The sequence below is a fragment of the Varanus komodoensis genome, unplaced genomic scaffold (assembly GCF_004798865.1).
Source record: "Varanus komodoensis strain SLA01 unplaced genomic scaffold, ASM479886v1 scaffold10, whole genome shotgun sequence".
In the NCBI taxonomy this organism is placed as follows: Eukaryota; Metazoa; Chordata; class Lepidosauria; order Squamata; family Varanidae; genus Varanus; species Varanus komodoensis.
The window spans coordinates 12,585,805-12,606,438 of record NW_025335269.1 but is presented as its reverse complement, the minus strand read 5'-3'; the positions used below and the strand labels follow the sequence as shown (position 1 = coordinate 12,606,438).

General features: G+C 41.2%; 1 protein-coding gene across 1 annotated transcript; it reads right to left on the bottom strand.

Annotated features, from left to right (window-relative positions):
* Positions 1 to 2,344: 2,344 nt before the first annotated feature.
* INHBA (inhibin subunit beta A) lies at positions 2,345 to 20,277 on the bottom strand. Its single transcript, XM_044454158.1, has 2 exons — positions 19,661 to 20,277; positions 2,345 to 6,531 (listed from the first exon to the last, which is right to left on the bottom strand). The coding sequence occupies exons 1-2, from the start codon at positions 20,046 to 20,048 to the stop codon at positions 5,651 to 5,653; spliced, it is 1,269 nt and encodes a 422-aa protein (XP_044310093.1). The 5' UTR covers positions 20,049 to 20,277; the 3' UTR covers positions 2,345 to 5,650.
* Between the last annotated feature and the right edge of the window lie 357 nt (positions 20,278 to 20,634).

Sequence of the window (20,634 nt, the reverse complement as noted above, 5' to 3'; positions counted from 1 at the left end):
ATTGCTTCTGCTTACAGAAATAAGATGGCCACAACACTTTCTGGCCTTGACCCCTCTTATACTGAATACCGCATGAAGGTTGTAAATTACAAAGATGCATTATAAACATAGGGTATCAGAATCTGGCTTATCATCTGTATGGAAGATTTGTGGCAAACTCAACTTACTAAAATTGGCTTCAGTGGAACAAGTACCAAAAGGAAATTGTGAGTAGTGGGAGTTAAGATTTTTTTTAAAAATTGCTTTGTACAAATATTTTGTACATTATCACCAGCAAATAACCAGAAGCCATTAAACTACTTGTAATTCTGAAATGTCATATTTGAATGAACTCAATTGCATTGAAATGGTGTTAGGATTTGGGTTTCATTGCAATTTTGTGTTTCAACGCTCTGAAGAAAGAATTGCAATAGGACTGTTTCTCTTGCAGTCAAGAGCAAGGCACCCTCTCCTTCTGAAGAGTTTAGGAATGACCACCTGTATATTTAAGGCCATGGAATTTTTATGGGAAAACTAGAAGCATCTGCAAGGCCTTCTTTTTTTGGCTTGGTGCTGCCTGATCTCCTAACCAAACTTAAGAGAACCATTCAGGAAGGTGCTCCCTTCGTACCATGCTATTTTGTTAGAATTATATTTGCATTAGCCTCTGCTAGCCATAGTTTTCCTACTTAGCTCCAAAACTGAAAGTGAGAAGAAAATGCCCAGCCAAGATAGGAGGAAGAATATGTGTTTGGATAGCATTATGTCTGCACCATGGCTTTGCAAACCTCACAGACAGATATATTACTTCTTTCTAACCCACATGGTATTGCTGCACACTTCAACACTATCAAGTTGTCAAATAGTGCTAGTATCTGAAATTGATCTTTTCTTGACAGATGCAGATGTGGCATTTTGGAGAACACCTGAGCAAGGCTAGCAACAACAAAAAGGATCGAACAACAATGAACAGCCTTTTTATTCTATTTTATTGCTACCTAAAGGTGCTTGTTGTTGCCAAGGCTGAGTATCCTTACAAAACTTGTCAAATATGGTAGCAATTTAAAATGCTAGTTTGAGGACATACTGATTTAATTAAAACTAATTATCTTCCCTTTTTGTGCTGTTGTTCTTGTACTGAGACTACAGTCAGTCTTAGTTAATGTACCAATGTCATATTTTGTTGATTCATGTGCTTTTTCACCTCCCTCTGCTTTGAATAACTACAAATGAAAAGCCTCTGACTGACTGTAGAAAATGAAGAACGAGAGAGTTAGAAACAGGGGCATACATATGTCTGTATGCTACTGGATAGGGATGAGAAACAGTTGCTTGCTAATTTATGTACCTCCCACTCTTTCCAATGTGTTTATCATAAAATCATCCACCACATCTAAACTAGTATTTTTCCCATCCATTTGACAATTACAGATAAATAGATCAGACTAGTCTGAATGAAGAACTCAGAGATACAGATCTCTGGTTCGCAAACCCAGTGAATAGCAAGGGAAGATGGATGGAGCTGTTCGCTGTGAACTGAGCAGAACTGGATCTTCCCATATATCTTTTAAACAGAATTAATATAAATATGGTTTTGCTAGCATGAAATTGTCGATGCTGTTGTCCGTGACAATGAGACGGGGATAAGCATGTGATTAATTAGTAAAGGAGTGGTTTGTTAGTACTGGATGTGGCCTTATGGATGTTATTCATCGTTACTTCTACAATGGCATTTTATGCTACTTATTTCATTTAACCGAACACCCACCCTGTGAGGTAGGTTTGGCTGAGAGATAGTGACTTGCCTAAGACAAGATGGGTAGGAACAGAACCCGGTTTTCCCACACACAAACCCAGTGCACTAGCATTTACAATTTGCACAACATTGGCCAACATCTACATCCTTTTACCCTCCAATCTGATCTTCTGTTCACAAAAGAGCCCTTGTTACTCAAATGCATATTAAGGATGCTATCCTATACCCAGTTACCTCTAAGTAAAGACCACTGAACCCAATGGGACCTGCTTTTGGGTAGACACATGCAGAATGTGCTGTTAACTAGATCAGAGTCCTTGGAGCTTCTTACATGAGTATCTTTCTGATTTCTTTTTAACTTTTTGTGAATAATTTAAATCTGAAAGCCAGGATAGCCTATGGAATACATATTATGTAATCCAATTATAACAACAATTCTAACAGGGAATTGTTTTGTTTGGCAAACTGTAAAAAGAAGAGGAGGAGGGGAAGAGGAAGTGGTGTTTAAAACCCTACATAAATTCAAAATGGCACTGTGCAGGCTGGATACTGTGGACTACATTAGATTTGTCTGTAAGCAAGTGCTTTGCTATTTACTGAACAGTGGAAAACTTTCTTTTCTTTTTCCCTTTATTTTGTTATCTCAGTTTGACATACATGCGCTCAAATGCACCCAGAAGCATGGCAGACTATGACCCTGACTAAGGGAACCACAAGTGCATAAAGTGGCACAATTAGTGTTGCATCCACAGAAAACTCCTGCCCGGCCTCTTTACCACCTTTGACAATGGCTGTTCCGTGATGACAGATGTATGGGAGGTAAAAGGGTGTTTACTTGATTCTCCCCACCTGGCAGGTGATTCACATTGTCAGGAATGGCCTTGACTATTCCAACTTGCACAGTTATCGCTCTCTGTGATTTCCACATGTCAAGTGTGGAGGGCAGACCCTCTCTTTCCCCCACCCTCAGCGGACTTCCACACTGGCATCCTGACGATTTATATGCAGAAAAAAGTTCCTGCACACATACGATCCTCTTTGGATCACGGCGTCTGAGATCTGGCTGACCAAAAGAAGATGGAGAAGGAAAGCAAAAGGCACCGACTAAATGGATTTGCTATCCTTCTTGCCCTCAAGGTGCTACCATGCTACCCCATGAATACTGACAGGGCCTAGCTGTGCCATAAAATTGATTGGTTTGACTTCTGCCAGAAGCAGGGAGAACATTAATGCTTCTCTAGCCTGAAGGCCCCCTAAGCTCATCCCATCAACTGCATGGGAGTCAGCTGCTGCACAGCTTTTCCTGTATAAGTCAAACTTACCAACATAGCATTATCTAAAGCCCTCAGAGGTGATACATTTTGCTTATAGCCTCCCATATGAAAGAAACACTTGCTGTATTAGGGACTTAACATCTTAACTAACACAAAAGTCCATCTGAGCTATACTGCCAGGCTCAGGATTCCAGATTGACGAGTTACAAATAAACCAATCTCCCACTGCCTCAAGAAGCTACAGCACTAACTGCCTTTTGAATTCCTTTTCAATCTAACCATTTTATATACTCACAGGCTAGGGTGCATGCAAGTTGACTTGCAAATATGCACAAATGCAAGCAATTCTTCATGTCCACGTGGAGAATGTGCACCAGCTGACAGCATGGACATTTCACATATTGCTCACTCCGTTCCGGCAATCAGCAATAGGTACTAGGAAATGTGGACTGATCAAAGACTTGTCATACCTTGTCCAATTAATATTCATAGCTGCATGTAAATATTGGGCATTGCCTGGGCAACAGCCTAGCCCCCACGGGAAGAATACATACATTGACAAGACAATGTGCACAGTTCCAGATTGACATTGTCTGTGTGCGCTCCATTTTGGAAACTATGCATGTTGACTGGGCAATGCGTAACATCTCTTATTGACACAGTCAATTTGTGCACATTCTCCACAGCTTCAAATGAATGTGCACAATCATCAGGGTTCATGCACTTTCTCTATACAGCTTGTATTAACAACAACATAATAGATTTAAGCTACCTGAGAGATACTGGACATACAGCTGTGGTGATCGTTGGATGCAGGGTTGGAGAAGGGTGCAAAGCTGGATTTGGGCCAGACTATTCCATGTTTATGCTGAAGATCGTATTCCTTTCATATTGAGTGGTATGTTTTTAAATAGGTTTCCTCCACTGGGAAAAAAGACATTTAATATACTGTGCTTGGCACACACACATTCATTGTTTTTAAGAACATTAAAAGTGTAGCCTGAAGTGCTTAAACTGTATATATACATACATATACAAATATAGATTCCCCTTTACAGGAAGTTGTTTTCCAACAGTGTACAGCTGCTGTACATATGAAGGATTGACAACTAAAGTATTCTTGGGCCTTAAATAGAACCTTAATTCAAAACACCCTTGACAATATAGGGTAGCATTCCCCCAACCTGCTGGGTTCCAGATGTTTTAGACCACAAATCCCTGAATTCCTGACCATTAGTTATGATGGGTAGAGCTGATGGGAATTGAAGTCCAAACCCTCTAGAGGGCACCAGACTGGGGAGGAGTGGTTTAGTAGTGTTTGAAATCCATAGCCAAATGCGGAGTTCGGTTTTGTGTTTAGGTTGCCAAACAGGTTCATCTAGAAATCATCTATGTCATTCTAAACACAACCAACCTTGCTGGTGACCTTTAAGCCAGATCCTAACCTATGAACCTAACCTAGCTAAAAACAGACTGTTTAGAGGCTCACACAAGTGTCTTTGGTGTACACATCTATTATTTTAAAGGTATAAAATAATTATTATAATAAAAATAACTATTTTTGTGTGCTGTAGCAGTTCTTGTATAGCTCACAATAAGTGCAGCTCTCGACTCCCTTCCACCCCTAACCATAACCCCTCCCCCCTCAAAAAATACTTGTTAAATAAGGATTAGACAGGTTGAACATTGTTTGTAGTGCAAATAGTAAACAATTTTTTAAAAATCTCTTTTTTTCTCTCTTTTTTTTTTACAAAATATAGAAATGTTTGGCTCCAGTAGCTGGACAAACATGTTCCTTTCAAGTATCTCTCATTGAAGCAAAAATTAAACATGTTACTTCCATTTACGTCTGGGTATTTTTCTTTCTTTCTTTATCTCTCAGGTAAACAGTTTCAAACCAACTTGGTTGCATAGTTCTAATGTCATAAGCACCTTTACGAAATGTAACTTTGTATTTTCTTTCTTTCTTTCTTTATATTTTTTTTAAAAAAATGTTTTATTTGTAAAAATAGTGCAGAAGATAAAGGTGAGTACACCTACGCATTATTGTCCCCTTTACCAATATATATATACACAAGTGTGCTTTATGCGTGCATATGCCATAAGAAATCTGCACGCACTCACACACACATGTAAGCGCACACTCACTGTGTCCTTGGTAAATCAGTGGGAGCAAAAGTGCCAGTGAATGTAGCGTTCATACACATGGCTTCTCTAGGACTTTTAATACCATTTTGACTTAGCATCCAGATTGCTGCATTTTAGGTGAACTGCTGTAAGGACTTGAATGCATAGGTAACGTAGAGGAGAGAAACGTACCTCCCCTCGTTGTTGAAAAGTGTGAAAATACTATGTAATAAAATATGGAGCATATAGGATAGGAACCACCCATGCCCACGCCATTTGAATGTTTGTCATCCAAGCCCTGGTGAACACTGCTGTTCTCCTTTCCTTTGTTTGTCTCTGATCTGAACATGGGATGCTTTCCTGTAAGAAATGGGATGATTCTGTTCGGAAAGCCTGAACTCACTGGGTTTCTCCTCTTGTTTTAAATTGTCTTCTTGGAATTGGCGGAAAGGCAGTCCCAACCCCTGGGGGGCAGGGGTGCAACAGGTGCATGTGCACGCACTTGCACACAAACCTATGAGCACCCACATTCCTCCACAATCATATTCTGGATGTCCTTTTTGATGATATTCTGCCCATCGTCGTAGTAGAGCATGGACATGGGCCGCAGCTTGGTTGGCACACAGCAAGACTTGAGGTTGGAGAATGGACTGTGGCCTCTCATGCGGTAGTGGTTGATAACTGTGGAGTGGAAAGAGAGGGTTGAGCCGGATGTACCCGCAATGTGGCTGGGGCAGTCACCTTCGCAGTAGTTGGCGTGGTAGCCTGGAGGGGCAATGATCCAGTCATTCCAGCCAATGTCTTTGAAGCTGACAAAGAAGTGCTTCTTGCAGCATATGTTGACTTTGCCATCACACTCAAGACCTCGCCTCCTCCGCCTGTGCTGGCGATCTTCCGAATGTCTGGCAAGCATCATCAGGAAAGGCCTGTGGGATTGCTCTTTCTCTTCTTCTCCGGTGCTTTCGCTCCCTTCCTTTTCCTTGCCTTCCACATCGTCTTCTTTTTTTTTCCTCTTCCCCAGCAACACCAGACTGGCCCCAGTTTCCTGACACTGATCACAAGCAATCCGCACATCAAGGGAATTCTTGCCTTGGTCTAGGAGTCGTTGAACGCTGCTAGAAACTGGGAAAATGTGCCAGGTACTTTTACGAGTGTCCACTGCCTTTTCAGAGATGAGAATTTCACCTCTCTCTCCCTTCAGACCTGCTTCCTCCTCCACACCTTGCGAGTTGCGCTTTGGCAATTTCTGCTGCTGATATAGGCGGATGGTCACTTTTGTCCTGCTCCGATTGGCTTTAGAAACTTTGAGAAAGAGCCACACGTCAGCTTGGGCCACAACTGAGAGTTCACTGCCTTCCTTTGAAATCTCAAAATGCAGCATTTTCTTGGCAGGACCTAAAATGTGAAAAAGATAGATATGGGGGCAACCAATTAGTGCTGAAAAACACTTCATTTTCTTTTTTAATGAACTAGCATCAAGGGCACTGCCTGTTAAAACAAGAGGGGCTGCAAGTGACTGAATCATTCTACCAGTGGGAACTAGGTTGCACTAGTACAAACTGAGAATCTAACCAATGTAACATTTGTGCAAGTGCACTCACACCAGAGGCTGTGCAACTGAAAAAAAATTGTGATGCTTTGCTAACGCTAGCTTGCAGAAGGATCACTGCATACTGCCTCACTTTGTATTCTCCGCTAAGTTTTATTTGCTGCCACTGACATTGGGTATAAATGCAAAGGCCAACCATCATGAGACCCCGAGCATGGAAAAAACACTTGTCTGGGCAAGACTCTACGTACTTCTTAATCCACATTGCAGTCCTGACGTGCAGTTGTTGCATGCTAGCCATCCTTCTTGGAACAAATAAGCTGCTGAGAAACTATCTCCAGAAGCGTCACACACACAAATTATTCAGTCCTATCATTTCAGGGACTCTATTAGCTTCTTGAGAGTAAACAGCCACCTGCAATGGTAAACTCACTGACTCTCTCAGGAATGCATCAAGGACTACATAGTCATGCCCAATGTGAGTTTCACCTATAATTCTACTCTGAGTAGGACCAGGGCCTTCAAAGGTAGGCATGGTGGGGCAACTGTCAAAGGCTCACATCCCAGCAGGATCCCACTGTGAAAGCCCTGGTGTTGCTCTTCTTCTTCTCCATTGGAATTTGTTTACCCTCCTCTCACTCTGGCCCCAACAGCGAAGGTGGTGAGAAGGAGCAGTGGATTCCACGACTGACTGGCTTTCTGCATATTCAACAAGCAAATGGTAGCAATGATGACAAAAAGGATAAGCAAAAGTGGCTAGTGAAACTTGTGGTGGAAAGGAAGATTTGCTGAGGGAGAGGCCCACTGAGGGGTGGGGTTTTTTAGGGGTTTCCACCAAGAGCCCTTAAAACCTTGGAGCTGGCTCTGAATAGAATTAACATTTAACACAATCCATTGTTTGCAAAACATATTGGACCTAGATTTTAAAAAAATCATTTGGCACTTCTGAAAACAGAAGTGTGCTTGCTTGTTGCATTTAGTGCCTTTCCTTTTTGGTTCTGTATTGAGCCTTCCTTCTTGGTCATAGGCTCTTTTATATGCAAATATTGGCTTAGGCACAGAGTAAGGCCTCTTTAAATACATGGAACTTTGCACACACCTGCCACCTTGTTTAAGTTGGCTCTCAGTTATCATACTTGGGCCTAGCATTCCAAGAGCAGCTTCAGGTAAGCAGCACACAGCCAGCTGAAATGCACAGTAATGTTCCCTGTTCAGCTGGAACAACAGGCTGACTACACTGGAATGGGAAATTGTGCAGCAAAACTACTTGAACTACTATTCAGTTTGAACCTGTGAATCTTCCCTTCACAAGATCCCCTTTGGATGTGATGTTCCTATATTGCTAGCTTTACAACAGAAAAGAAGCATTTTACTAGCTTCTCTGGATGGCCACATTCTATGCGGCTAACCTTTTCCTGTTGGTGGTGGTGATGTGGTTATCCATGAAACTTGCCATGGACTATATTCCTAATATCTACAACTGCACAATTGTGCACAGTGTGTGTACAAACATCTCTTCCATATGTAACTTTGGGAAACCACTACATACATAGCTATTAGCTTCACAGATTGGTGGGTGTGGGAGCTGTACAGTTAATTCAATCATATCTGATGTGCAGCTATGTGTATTCAATTTTCTCTTCAATGTCAGGGCCTTTAATTTCGTCAAGTTCCTTGAGAGAATTGAAAGTAAGCATATCCACAAAACACTCTCCAAGCACAAGCTACAGTGCTCATGCACAAGCACAAGCTAGGAAATAGCTATTTCAGCTCTTTATATTTATTTATCCAGATATTTAAAACGATATTAGAGGCAAAACAGAGAAGCATTGTTCAGAAGAGGATTAGAAAGCAACTCTCTCAGTGAGAAGGCCATGATAACTTTTCTCTGATTCAGCTGCAGCAATAGCTTTATAACCTAACAGCTTCCCTAGTCAAGGGGAGACATACAGTTAAATTCTTTTGGGAAGCTTTTTAATGCAGTGAAACACTTTTCCATAAGTCTCAGTGAAGCTCTAGCTGTCATCAGATGTATTGATAACACAACTAGGGATGGGCAAATCTGACCATTTTGGTCTTTCTTATTTTCTCATTTTTCAGTCTTACGTTTGGGTGTCCCAAACTTAGAGAGGAAACATTTCCATGAAAATCTATATATGCGTGTGTGTGTGTGCGCGCACGCACACACGCACGCATTTCTCCTAATATTTGCATTTTGCAAGCAATTTTGCCCAACATGCATCTCCTAATATGATGCATTTTTTAACATTTTTTCACTACTATATACATATTTGTGCACTTTTCCCCAAATAAACATGTTTTGTATATCTTATTTGATCCATTGCAAAATTCAGAGAAACATAAATGTTGAAAGACAACTGCACTTCAACTCTTATTTGTCTGGAAGTGCCAAGTAATGTAAGTTTGTATTAAATATATGAATCAAATGAGTTTTCCCCATCCCTAAACCCAACAGGATTTAAGGATTCAGTCTTGATGTAGAGAGAAGAGGCAGAAGCAATTCAGGCGATTATCCAGGCAAAGCAGTCTTTGGTTAGGAGTGAGTTCATCTCTCCCACCCTGGAGCAAGCATCGCATGTTATGCCAAATTTGCATGATACTCTCTTATTAAAGAGAGGCATCAGATAATGCAAATCTTGCATCTACATTATTTGACATCAGTGCCATGCATGGCAACATCTCTGTGGTGGAAGTGACACACCCAGGTTGTCACCATGGGAAGACTGGATATTTACAGCTGATGGTCAAGGCTAGTTTGCAATAGCACTGAAACTCACTTTTCTCCTGCAAATCAGAACTTTTGGAAATGTGACCTCACATTGGTTTGTAGCCCCAAAATTGCATTGTTCCTACAAGTATTCTAGATCTCAAATATACATTTCGGGCAGAAATTTTAATTCTAATACTAAGATTAAATTATAATCCACAACAATTTAGGATTGTTACAAAGTTATTATCCACAATATGTTAAAGAACATAAGTATAAATGTTGCAATTTGTCTTAAAGCAAGGGTATGATTTCAGGGATCAGAGAGGGCCAAATCAGAAGTCAGGGCTATATTTTATGAAGTACATATTTGAAATGATGGTGAACTCAAAAAGGAAACTTTATGCTAATTCAGGTGTGAATAATCTGGATATTAGAATTGTTCAAGTTAAGAAGGTCTCTGCTTGGACAAATCTCAATTTTAAAATGAAAGAAAATCCTGTTTCACTTTTATTTGGGCCAAGCCAACATATAGCTGATTAACACTTTTGTGTAAATTAGATTGCCAAACACATTCTTTCCTATTACTTCTGAAACTGGAAGCTCATGGTAACTGTTTATTAGATTTATTCTATTAGATTTATATCCTGCTTTTTCCTTACAACAAATGCAAAGTGGCTTACCTCATTCTCCTCCTGCTGCTCTCAATCTTACCCCTGTGAGGTTGGTGGGGCTGAGAGTTTGTGACTGGCCCAAAGTCACCCAGTTAACTCCATGGCCAAGTGGGGTTTAGAACCCAGATTGCCCAAGTCCCAGTCATGTACTCTTAACCACTACACCAACTGGCTCTCATACTTGTTTCCTGCATTTTGGGACTGTGTCTCTTTCTTTTGGAAATGCATTCAAAAGCCTCTCAAATTTCTCCACCCTTTTTGTGGTCAGAGCAACTGAGAGAACTACAGTGCAGGTGGAGAAATTCTCTGATGGCATTTTGGAGGTAAAACTTGCCATTAGCAGAGACCATCATGCAGCTTCTTTCCTAAAACTTTTTGTGCTGCCAGTTTAAGTGGAAGCAGCAGCAATGGGTTGACAGTTTGGCCACCAGTTTGCATTTTTCTCAATGGCCTGGACCTGACATCATAGCACATCATTGAGGCAAAAGAAGTGGGGACTGTCAGAAAAAAAAGTGGTGGAGCATAGTCGGAGAAAGTTTTGGAGCTGTGAGGAAAAGAAATATGTTTTCTCTGAAATATCAGCTTAGCACCACTTTCTTCCTGTACAGCTGTAATTTTCTAATCAAAACATTAATTGTAAATAACATTTTCTTCTGGTATCAGCTGCAGTTTATAAAAAAAACTGTGGTGTGCAAATCATAAAATTATTAAAGAGTTATACTTCAAAATAGTCCAAGAGTCAAGAGATAATAAGTTATGATGTCTCACCACATCCCAGAATAGAAGCCATTCTGTTCCCCTTTATACATGGCTACATTCCTATACGCCCTATACATACATTGGGTATGCCCCTCTGAACTCTGCAGGGCAATACTTCTGAGTAGACATATACAGGACTGCACTGTATGATTGTTACATATGGCTAGGGATAAACCATTTAGTATAAGAGGGCCCTGCTACTTAATATGCTCATTATTCACTCCAGTTTATTTTAGGTTGCTCTGTTTTGCAGTGTAAGTAAATGATTTGTCCCCCATAAGGTAAGCTGTTGGTTTTACACTAGCATAATTTTTGGCTATGTTTGGGTATGTGTATACACTATGAAAATAGCACAACTGCATTTAAGCATGCCCTTGTCTTAGATCTTCAACTCCCCCTAAAAGAGAATGAAAATGAGTAACTAGTGCATTTTTTTTAATACTAGAAGGATGGTTATTGAGATATGGCCATTCAGAATACTTGCCATGGATTGGCCCTTGCTGGCTACACTAAATCTAGTTTATAAACTAAACTTCTAGTCTATCTAGTTTATTTAGTTACAAACTGACGTTCCCTGAGATCCAGTGTGGTATAGGGGTTAAGAGCATAGGACTGGGACTTGGGTGATCTGGGTTCTAGTCCCCATTCAGTCATGGAGCCAGCTGGGTGACTTGGAGCCAGTCACAGACACTTAGCCCAACCTACCCCTTAGGGTTGTTGTGGGGATGAGATTGAGAGCAGCTGGAGGAGAATGATGCAAGTTGCTTTGAGTTTGTTGTAAGAAAAAAGGCAGCGTATAAATCTAATCAATCAATCAATACAAATATTTGCAATGATTCCTAAGCGTGCTATATTTCTCTCAGTAAATGTCACATTCTAAAAGTTGAAATACCTTTTCCATGGTGTAGTTACAGGCAGGAACAGCTATCAGCTAAAATATGCTGCCATTTTTTGAATTCTGACCCTTCCCCTTTTTGCCTTCAGCCCTGCCCACCTCTGGAATAAAGCCCCCAAGATTTTCTTGAAAATGCAGTGCGACCCTCAAGGTGAACCCTCAGGGTTGCTCTAAGGGAGTGGTACAGAACGTCTTCCAGGATGAGGGACACATTCCATTTTAGAGAAGTTCTCAGAGGAGTGAAGTCCACCAGGGCTGAAGGGGCACCAGTCAAATATATCCTCTGAGTTTTGGGGGGCAACCCCCCAAATGACCAGATCAGAATGGGGAATTAGAATGAAGAAGCACTTTTCCATAAATCAGGAAGCCACCAACCAATGGGTGGCTGAGGGAAGGAAGCGTGGTGCATCCCACTGATTATCATGGAAACTACTTGTTCAAGGATAGGCTGGACATGCACATGGTGGGCATGTCATGAACGGAGCCAGCTGGAGCCAGGGGTCAGACTGGATGGCCTGGGAGACCCCTTCTGACTTGCTCTGTTTCTATGTTTCAATGTTTCTAGACTGTGGCAACTTTTTTGCCTCATTGGCAGAAGTGAATAGTATTTACAAACATAATCTCTCCTTGAGAGTGAATTTTGCCTGGCAAATTTCAGAAAAATAAATGCAATGTTTTTTAATGTTGTGTGTCTTTATATTTTGATCTTTTTTTTTTTTAAATGAGGGTTTCAGAGCGGGGGGTGGATTGGGTGGAATTTGCAGGGTTAGTTGCCATTTCTCAGGGAATCAAGTTTGCCAAGTTGCAGATGAGCAGGCTCAGGGAGTTTTGTGCAGGAGTCCTTTCATTTTGGCAGTAGCCAAACTTATACCACAATTTTCCTTGCAGACTGTTCTGAAACAGACAAACAGCCTGGATGTGATTGTACATTTAAATGTACATTTAAAAACCTGTAAAGTTTCAAAAAGATTGCTTCAGTAATTTATGGGGAATAGGTCCACAAACAGGATGTGTTTAGAAATTGTTCGTTCCCTTTTCCTCCTGCCCCTTTTTTCCCAACTAGTCTTATGAAACTAGCAAATATGACAGAGTTGTCCCCAGGCAAGTAGCCTACCCACTTTCAAAATGATAACTACAGGGGCTGGGGAGTTAGATAGTTGAAAAGTGATTTGGCACTCTGTTTTTTCCTAATAGTGAAGATTGGCAACAATTTTTTCACTTTTAAGTAAAGAACTGAGTAAATATTTAAGAACTAAAAAGTAAGATTTTAAAATTATGAATAAACAAAACTCAAAGCCACCCCAATCTAGCATTTTCTACTTACTAAACAACTTTTCTACATACTAAACAAATCAGCACCTGAGAAATGAAAGAGCAGAGATTCAGTTTTATCAAAATACACCCCTTCCTTAGATAACTGTGATTGAAAATCCCTTGGCAAAGCATGTCCTAGGATTAGAAGGACTCCTCAGTCATGGGTGGGCATTGTTTTCACTGAACTTTCAACCTTAAGCTCACAACAGTGAACTGAAAATGTTAAATTACTTTTAACTTGGGGTTGGCTCCAAATCCTATGATAGTGATCTGTTTGATGGAGAAGCACCCCTCTCCCCTTTCAAAATACAAACATCCAGAAGAAGAAGAATTGCAATTGTGTGGCCATATAAATAGGCACATTGACATCAACACACATACAGTCACACACCACATCATGTGTATGTGCCATATTTATTTAGTGCCCTATTTCTCCTCACAGATGCCCTGTGGGAACTTAACATACGGCTACCTTTTCCCCATTTGTTCACATTGCTCACTTCTTTCCATTTCTCCATTGGCTCCTGAAGCACTTACTGCCTCCCTCATCAGTGTCCTGCTTTCTGCAGTAGTTCAGCTATGCAATTTTAGACTGTGAACTTCATGATCATAAGCCTTCACCATTTAAATAGCCATGTATATTATTTCCCATGTGAGGTGCATAACTAACATTTTTCTTCTCCAGCCACACCATTGTAGCTACTTCGATCACTCTAGACTATTGCTCACTGATTTTTTAAATAATAATATTACTTTGAGCATGTGCAGTCTCACATTTTAAAGTCACTCAATTCTTGGTGCCCACCTAATTGAAGGAAGAAAATGGAGTTTGCTTCTGCTGCTTTGATGTGAAAAAAATTGGGAATGAGCATCACTTTGTTTAGAGTAGTATGTGTGCATGTGTGTGTAAAATAAAAGAGCATCTGTAACCATGTGCATGCTTGGCCAGCCATTCCCTGACTATAATTTGGTTTTTGTTGTTGCTGTTGAATCAGGTGCTACTACTGGGTCTGTTTGCCACTCATGCAGTCACCTGCCCCTCTCTGGCTGGCCATTTGTGGTTCATCCTAGTTGCACTACTGGCTTTTGGACACATGCCTTGTGTCATGGCAGCAATATTGTGAAACAATTACCCTGATAATTTTCTCCCTCAGCTACAACCTGACAGGGGCCCCACAGGGTCTGAAACCCAAGAAGCAATGGTTTAGAGAAAACTGAGGTTCAGAAATGGATTTGAGTCAGCCCATCTAAATGTGCTACAGAGGAAGGAAGGCAATATAACCCTTGAAACAGGCCTTACTTGCCCACAGTTGCTCACTTAAAAGCTAGGAAGAGCAGGCAAGCTCCATTTTACTTAACCTCTCTGCAGGTCAGTGCTTGTTCTGCCTTTGAAAGGGCCAACTGAGGATGGTGAGAGAGGCAAAGCCTTGGGCTCAGGCCTCGTCTCCTTCCCTCAGGCCTACAGGAGACACAGACAGGTCCAAATGATGGCTTCCCACCTCTGCTTAGTGGGAACTGACAAGCACCATGTGTCATGCGCTGATCACTAATATGAACAGAGTTGCACATGCAAGTGGTGCCTGATGATTGAAGGAATGTCTCTCTTAAAGAAAAAGTGGTGGAGGGTTTTGAAACACTTCATGGTTGTAAGCCAAGCTTGCCTGAGGGGAAATGCCTCTGTGTAGTGATCGGATCATTACCAAGGGCGAAGCAAAACTCATCATCATGGCCTCCCCAAGAGGTAATGTCTTACACAACACCAAGCATCCAGCACTATTTATAGATGCTCCTGCAAGGGCATGCTCACCTATATGGGCACACAAGAGTGTGCACGCACCCTTGGGGACTCATGTTATTCTCTCACAACACCCTTCTCCAATGCCTTTTATACTGTGCAGCCCTCAGAGTCGGATTTAAAAAGGAACCGTTTTCAAATGAAAAGCTGAATTCACATTCCCTTGAATTCAAATGATCTTTCAGCACAGTATCTTCATGCTGCAAGGCATCTTTTGAAAAACCAATGCCAAACTGAAAAGGGAGAGCGGGTTATTTTGTGAAAAGGAAAACAAAATTGGACCAGCCCAGCATATAAACCACAGCATATAGTGTAAAAAAAATCTCCACCGCTTTGACCTTAATAAGGGTCTAGTCTTTCAGCTTCTGAGCCTATCCACTTTATGTTTTCTCTCTCTGTGTTTCCCTTGGTGCCTCACCTTCTGTTTCTCCCTCTCATTCTCCCCACAGCCCACCAAACTGTAAATTTCTGCTGGATGAGGAAAACCTAAAATCTGAAGAAGTAGCAGATAAGCAGGGCAGTCTTCATGCTTCTGAGCCAACTGGGTAAAAAGAAACTCATCTTGTATCAAGGTTAACTTGCATGAAGTTGAGGGGGAAAATCCTTTCGAGTATGCCCTCTTGTGGCATTTTGCTTTTATATGCAATTTAGAAAGCAGAACCTCTAGAAACGCATAACTGATTTTTTTTTTTAAAGAATGAATGAAATCCTCATTCGGTAGACCTAAATCAGTGATACTCTTTGGCCCCTTTCAATGCTTTACTGTGAATCCATTTAAAAAGATGTATCTGGTTTTCTTTTCATTCTTTTTGCTGGCAAGTGTTAATGAAGTAGAAAAGATCTAAGGCAGGCTACACCCACTTACTTGGCTGTAAGTCCCACTAAACTCAATGGGTCCTATTTATTTCTGCACTTAGGTTCAGGTTGCAACTGATATAAGCTTGTATCACAATTTCCACTCATGCTTGATTAACCACTGATCATAATCACTGGAATGTCAATACTATCTCTTCTTTATTCATGTGTAATTTTCATTTACAGCCTTTATATTTTTATTGCTCATTGAGCTGCCAGTAGTTTATTACAGAATCCCAGGACAAGTTCAGTATCCATTAGCAGCCCTGATGGCAAATTTAAGAGTCCTATGAACTGCTAAATTGGCTGATAAGCTCTCTAGCTATTAAAGAAGCAGGGTTGGTTCCAGGTTCAGTCATATTTGCAGGAAACCCACTGAAAATAATAGGACTCAAGTTACTCATGATTATCTTTAATTCCACTGATTTCAGTATGTCCACTCCAAGGAAGGTTACGCCTGAAGCCAACCTATTGCAGCCAGTACAATTAATTCATCACTGGATATTGTAACCATTATCAGCCATTTGTTCTTCTTGACAAGTAGTATTCCTTCTTTCTCCCTGAAGTCTACTTAAGTACAAGAGTTCTGGCAGTCTTGTGCTCACTGAAAAACTGATCTAAATATGTTCTATTCTCTTACTAGTGAAATGTCATAAATATTTGTCAACTGCAGTTTGTTAATGGTATTATTATAAATGCTGTAATTCTAATGGCTTGCAGGAATCCCGCTTTCCCTGACACCACAAATCTTTTATCCATATTGAAAGTTATTAGTTTCACAAAGTTCTGCCTGGAATTTTAATAGCACCTGCCAAGAATTTCATATGATCTCCTGGGTCTGAGAACACCTGCATTTTGGGATGAATTCAGTATATTAGTCTTCAAGCTTTATTCCCACTGTCTGCTCACTATATCTTTCAGAATATTACATTTTAGTCCCCCTCCCCTGATTTTAATCCATCTTAGCCAAACACAAAAGAATAACCTGTACACATGCTTGCTGTTAATCAAATCTTTCATTTGTGTGTGTGGGCGTGTGCCTGCATGCATGCATCTGGAATGTGCCTCTGTATAAAAGGTGAAACACTTCTAATTTAGTGAATGTGATAGCTCCTAATTCTGGAGAACAAAAGTACCATTACATTAGATCAAGTCCCCTGGGCATGGGGAGAGGGCGCAGATAGATTGCATTTATTTTCATCAACTTGCAAGCATGCCTCCATTCATTTTCACTGATTCTCTACCGCCTCCCTTTTAGACAATGGTTGCTTTGAGCAACAACAGTATTAGCATCCTCTTCTGGAAAAGAATATTTCCCATAACAGAATGTTTTGCTCAACCTGATGCGGAACATATCCTGGAGCTGACGTGGGTCACTCATGAACCTCTGTAAAGCCCTGTCCTTCAACAGGCTAACCCTTAACCATGATCTTAGATTTTCTTTCACTTCGAAAGGTAGGATAAAAAGATACCACTGCTACTTTAGAATCTGGCATTCACCATTGCAAAAGAGGGAAATTGCATGTATGCCTTTACCCAACAAAAGTGTTCAAGGGTACAGAACTAGGCATGTTTAGATGGAGGCAGGGGAATCCTACAATTCCCAGCAGTCTCCAGCCAGCATTGACTCTTGGTTGGATTTCTTCCAGTTTTTCCATGCATAGGATTGTACCCTAGGAGAATTAAGATTCAAACACGCAATGCAAGAACTATAAATGGAGGTGAAAAAAGACAGTGTCTGAGCTTATAGAATGACTTATTATAGACTTGGCACCCTCCAAATGTATTGAAATCCAACTCACTTCATACACAGCCAGCATAGGCCTTGGCCATGGTAGCTGAGGATTATGGGAGCTGGAGTCCAACACATCTGGAGGTTGCCAGTTTGGGGAAGGCTACTATACAGCCATATCTATGAGATTAATTCAACCAGCCATTGGAACCTTAAGTGAATAACTCCTAACAGCTACAGCATGTGTAATTTCAAATAATATAGTTTATAAGTATGTAAGTTTCCTTGATAGCCAAATGTAGAGAATATTGCCATGGAGAAGGAGGTGATACTGGAAAAAGGAAGCTAAAATGTAGATAGATGGCAATTTTACTCTGAGAGAGGTGTTTGCTTGGGGGTTTAAGTGGGGAAAGAAAGGGCCCAAACTTCTCAATCCCTAGTGGCTGGCACTGATATAAATGTCATCAGTGCTAGTGCTTCTAGAAAATATAATGGTTTGAACACTTGGTAGCTTGTTACTGGAAAAAAAAATGAGTAGATGGACTATTGGCCACTTTCTGGGCAATGGCATGGCTAATATTAATCATGTGACGCTCTAAGCCAATTGGACAGTGTCACCGTTTAAGCATGTCACAGTTGCCTTTAGAGCCTGTTTTAAGCAGAAACAGTTCAGACTGCTGGAACTCACACAGTGTTTGAAAACCACAGTTCATTCCATGTGTCTTTCCCCTCTGCTTAGAGAGAGTGCTGTGGTAAGCTAGATCTACCGTCTGCCCATCAGATGCTCTTGTCATGTCTTTGCTTCTGAATGCTCCTTGCCTAAGTGAGTCAGACCAGAAGTACTTTTGATGATCATAAGCACTGGAGCATTCTACCCATCCTTGGAAATGGAGAATGAACTTTTTTTACATGGTTCTTTAATGACCCCTCTTCCGAGCGAATAGCTGATTTGGTAAGGGCAACCTGGCACAGACACTGACCACAGGGACATCTTCTAGCATGTCAGAAGCCATGCAGTTAGCACCAGGAATGTCTGCTCTTAAACCCTACACGCTTCTGTGCATGTTTTTCCCTGCAACAGAACATCTGAGTCAACAGGTTTTCAGGACTGGAAACTCAGAGTTGACTTGATTGTTTATATTGCTGCAGCAAAGTTTTAAACAAAAATGTTCAGTGTCCCTGTGCATACTTTGCCTACCATATGCTGTGCTGAGCAAAACAATGACATTCTTTGCAAGCTGTCTTGGCAACAGAAAAAATGCTTTAACTCGGCAACACAACTAATTTGTTGGAAGTTTTCAGTAGCGGTTCTGAACCTATGTAGATCACACAATCAGACAGGTAAACCTGAGTGTGTGTGTGTGTGTGTGTGTGTGTGTACAGCCCCTATCAAAAATGCCAGATCTTAATATGCACATACCAAATTTTCAGTCTGCCTTTATTTGATATTGGCAAACTAAATAATTCTCTGAGCATCATGATATAAATGCGAGCAGTTCCTGACTAGATGTCCAGGACAATCTCTTTTATTTTTATGAGCAATTGAATAATTCAAAACACACCCGATCAAGGTTGCATTCTTTAGCGAGGAACTCTTAAGAACACCATCTTTCTTTTCTGTTTTTTCCAGTGTGCAAAAGTCAGCATTACAATTTGGATTGCCTACAACTATTTGTCCCAGTTACTACTGAGGTTTACTGACAGTAGCTGTTAACACTTTTACTGCCCTGAGTATCTGCTGTGAATTGAGTCACAATTATTTTAAAAATACAGGCAATGTGGCAGGTTTTACAGTGTGTTGGTTCAGAAATTAATTTTAGCCTCCCCCCCCCCTTTTTTTTTTTAACAGAGTATTGCAATTTGTCTGTTTCTGGCTCGGTCTTTCATTTTGAATCATCACCCTCAGTAATTTAGCATTGCTCCATTCTTTTCATAAAGTAAGAAAAAGGACCCACTCACTTAACATTTCAAGCCACAATAGGTATATCTCTCCCCACTAGTTGGCTGGCTGAGTGCAATAAGTGTAAGCAGCTCATCTGTAGGCAAGGTTAAATTATAGAGACCCAGATTGCTTCATGCTTTCTCTCTCTCCCTTCCCTCAACCTGTAGCCTCACAGAAGGCATTCCGGTTGCAAAGAAAAGGCAAGCTGATTGCACTGCTGACCGAGACCAAGGGGTGCCTCCCTGCCCCCATCCCCACCCCCACCCAGTAAGAGCACCCACCTGACTCTGCAAATGTGATGATCTCTGAAGTTTGCTCCACAAGTTCATTCATTTCTGTTCTTCTCCCAATGTCATCCTCTATTTCCACATAACCATCCTCTCTCACTTTCCCCACATGGAGTTTCTTGATGGCATTGAAAAGTGCCGCTTTGGGGACCGGCTGGGTGATATTCGGTCTGTCCCTCAAGTGCAGCATGTTGAGAATGTGCTTTTTGACTGCTTCCACCATCTCAGGCTGGGAGCTGGGCACATCCTTTGAGAGCGTGGCAAGGGCACAGGATGGGCAAGCGGTGACTGAACTGTGCCCCTCAGATCCTGGGGTCGGGGAACTCCTCACTGTAATCCAGCAAAGCACCAACAAAAATCCTCTCTTCAGAAGCAAAGGCATCCTGGCAGCAACAGTTGTGGTGGTTCCCTTTGAAAAGGCACTGCTTTTCCTAACACCACTTCTCACACAGTTTGTTTGGTTTGGTGTTTTTCCCCTCTTCTTCTTCTTCTTCCTTGCTTCCTCTTCAGTAAATGCTCTGGAAGAACAAAAAGTTTTCTGTGAAGTTTTGTTTGGAGGGTCCCTCTCTGAATTCAGTAAGTGCTATAGATGTCTCTGAATGTCAGTGAGAGGAGTTCTGACTGTCTCAGAGTGGGAGAAACACACACTGAGAAAAGGAGAGAGAAAGAGGAGGAGGAGGAGGAGGAGGACGGATTGGCCTAAAGTGAGTGAGTGAATGAGAGAGGGAGGGAGTTTTGTCTGTGAGTAAAACCTATGATTAGGAGGGGGAGGAACAACCCATATTCTGACAGGCTGCCTTCCTTATGCTCACTGCACTCGAGCATACACTTCTCGTTTATATCTCGCCACTCATGTTTTTTGCCCTACCCACCTCTGCTTTTAAATCTTTTCTTCTGCAACGTTTGTCTTGGGCTTCCATCTGCCTCTCCTCTCCTCTCCTTTCCACCCCCTTTTCTTTTTTGCAGCT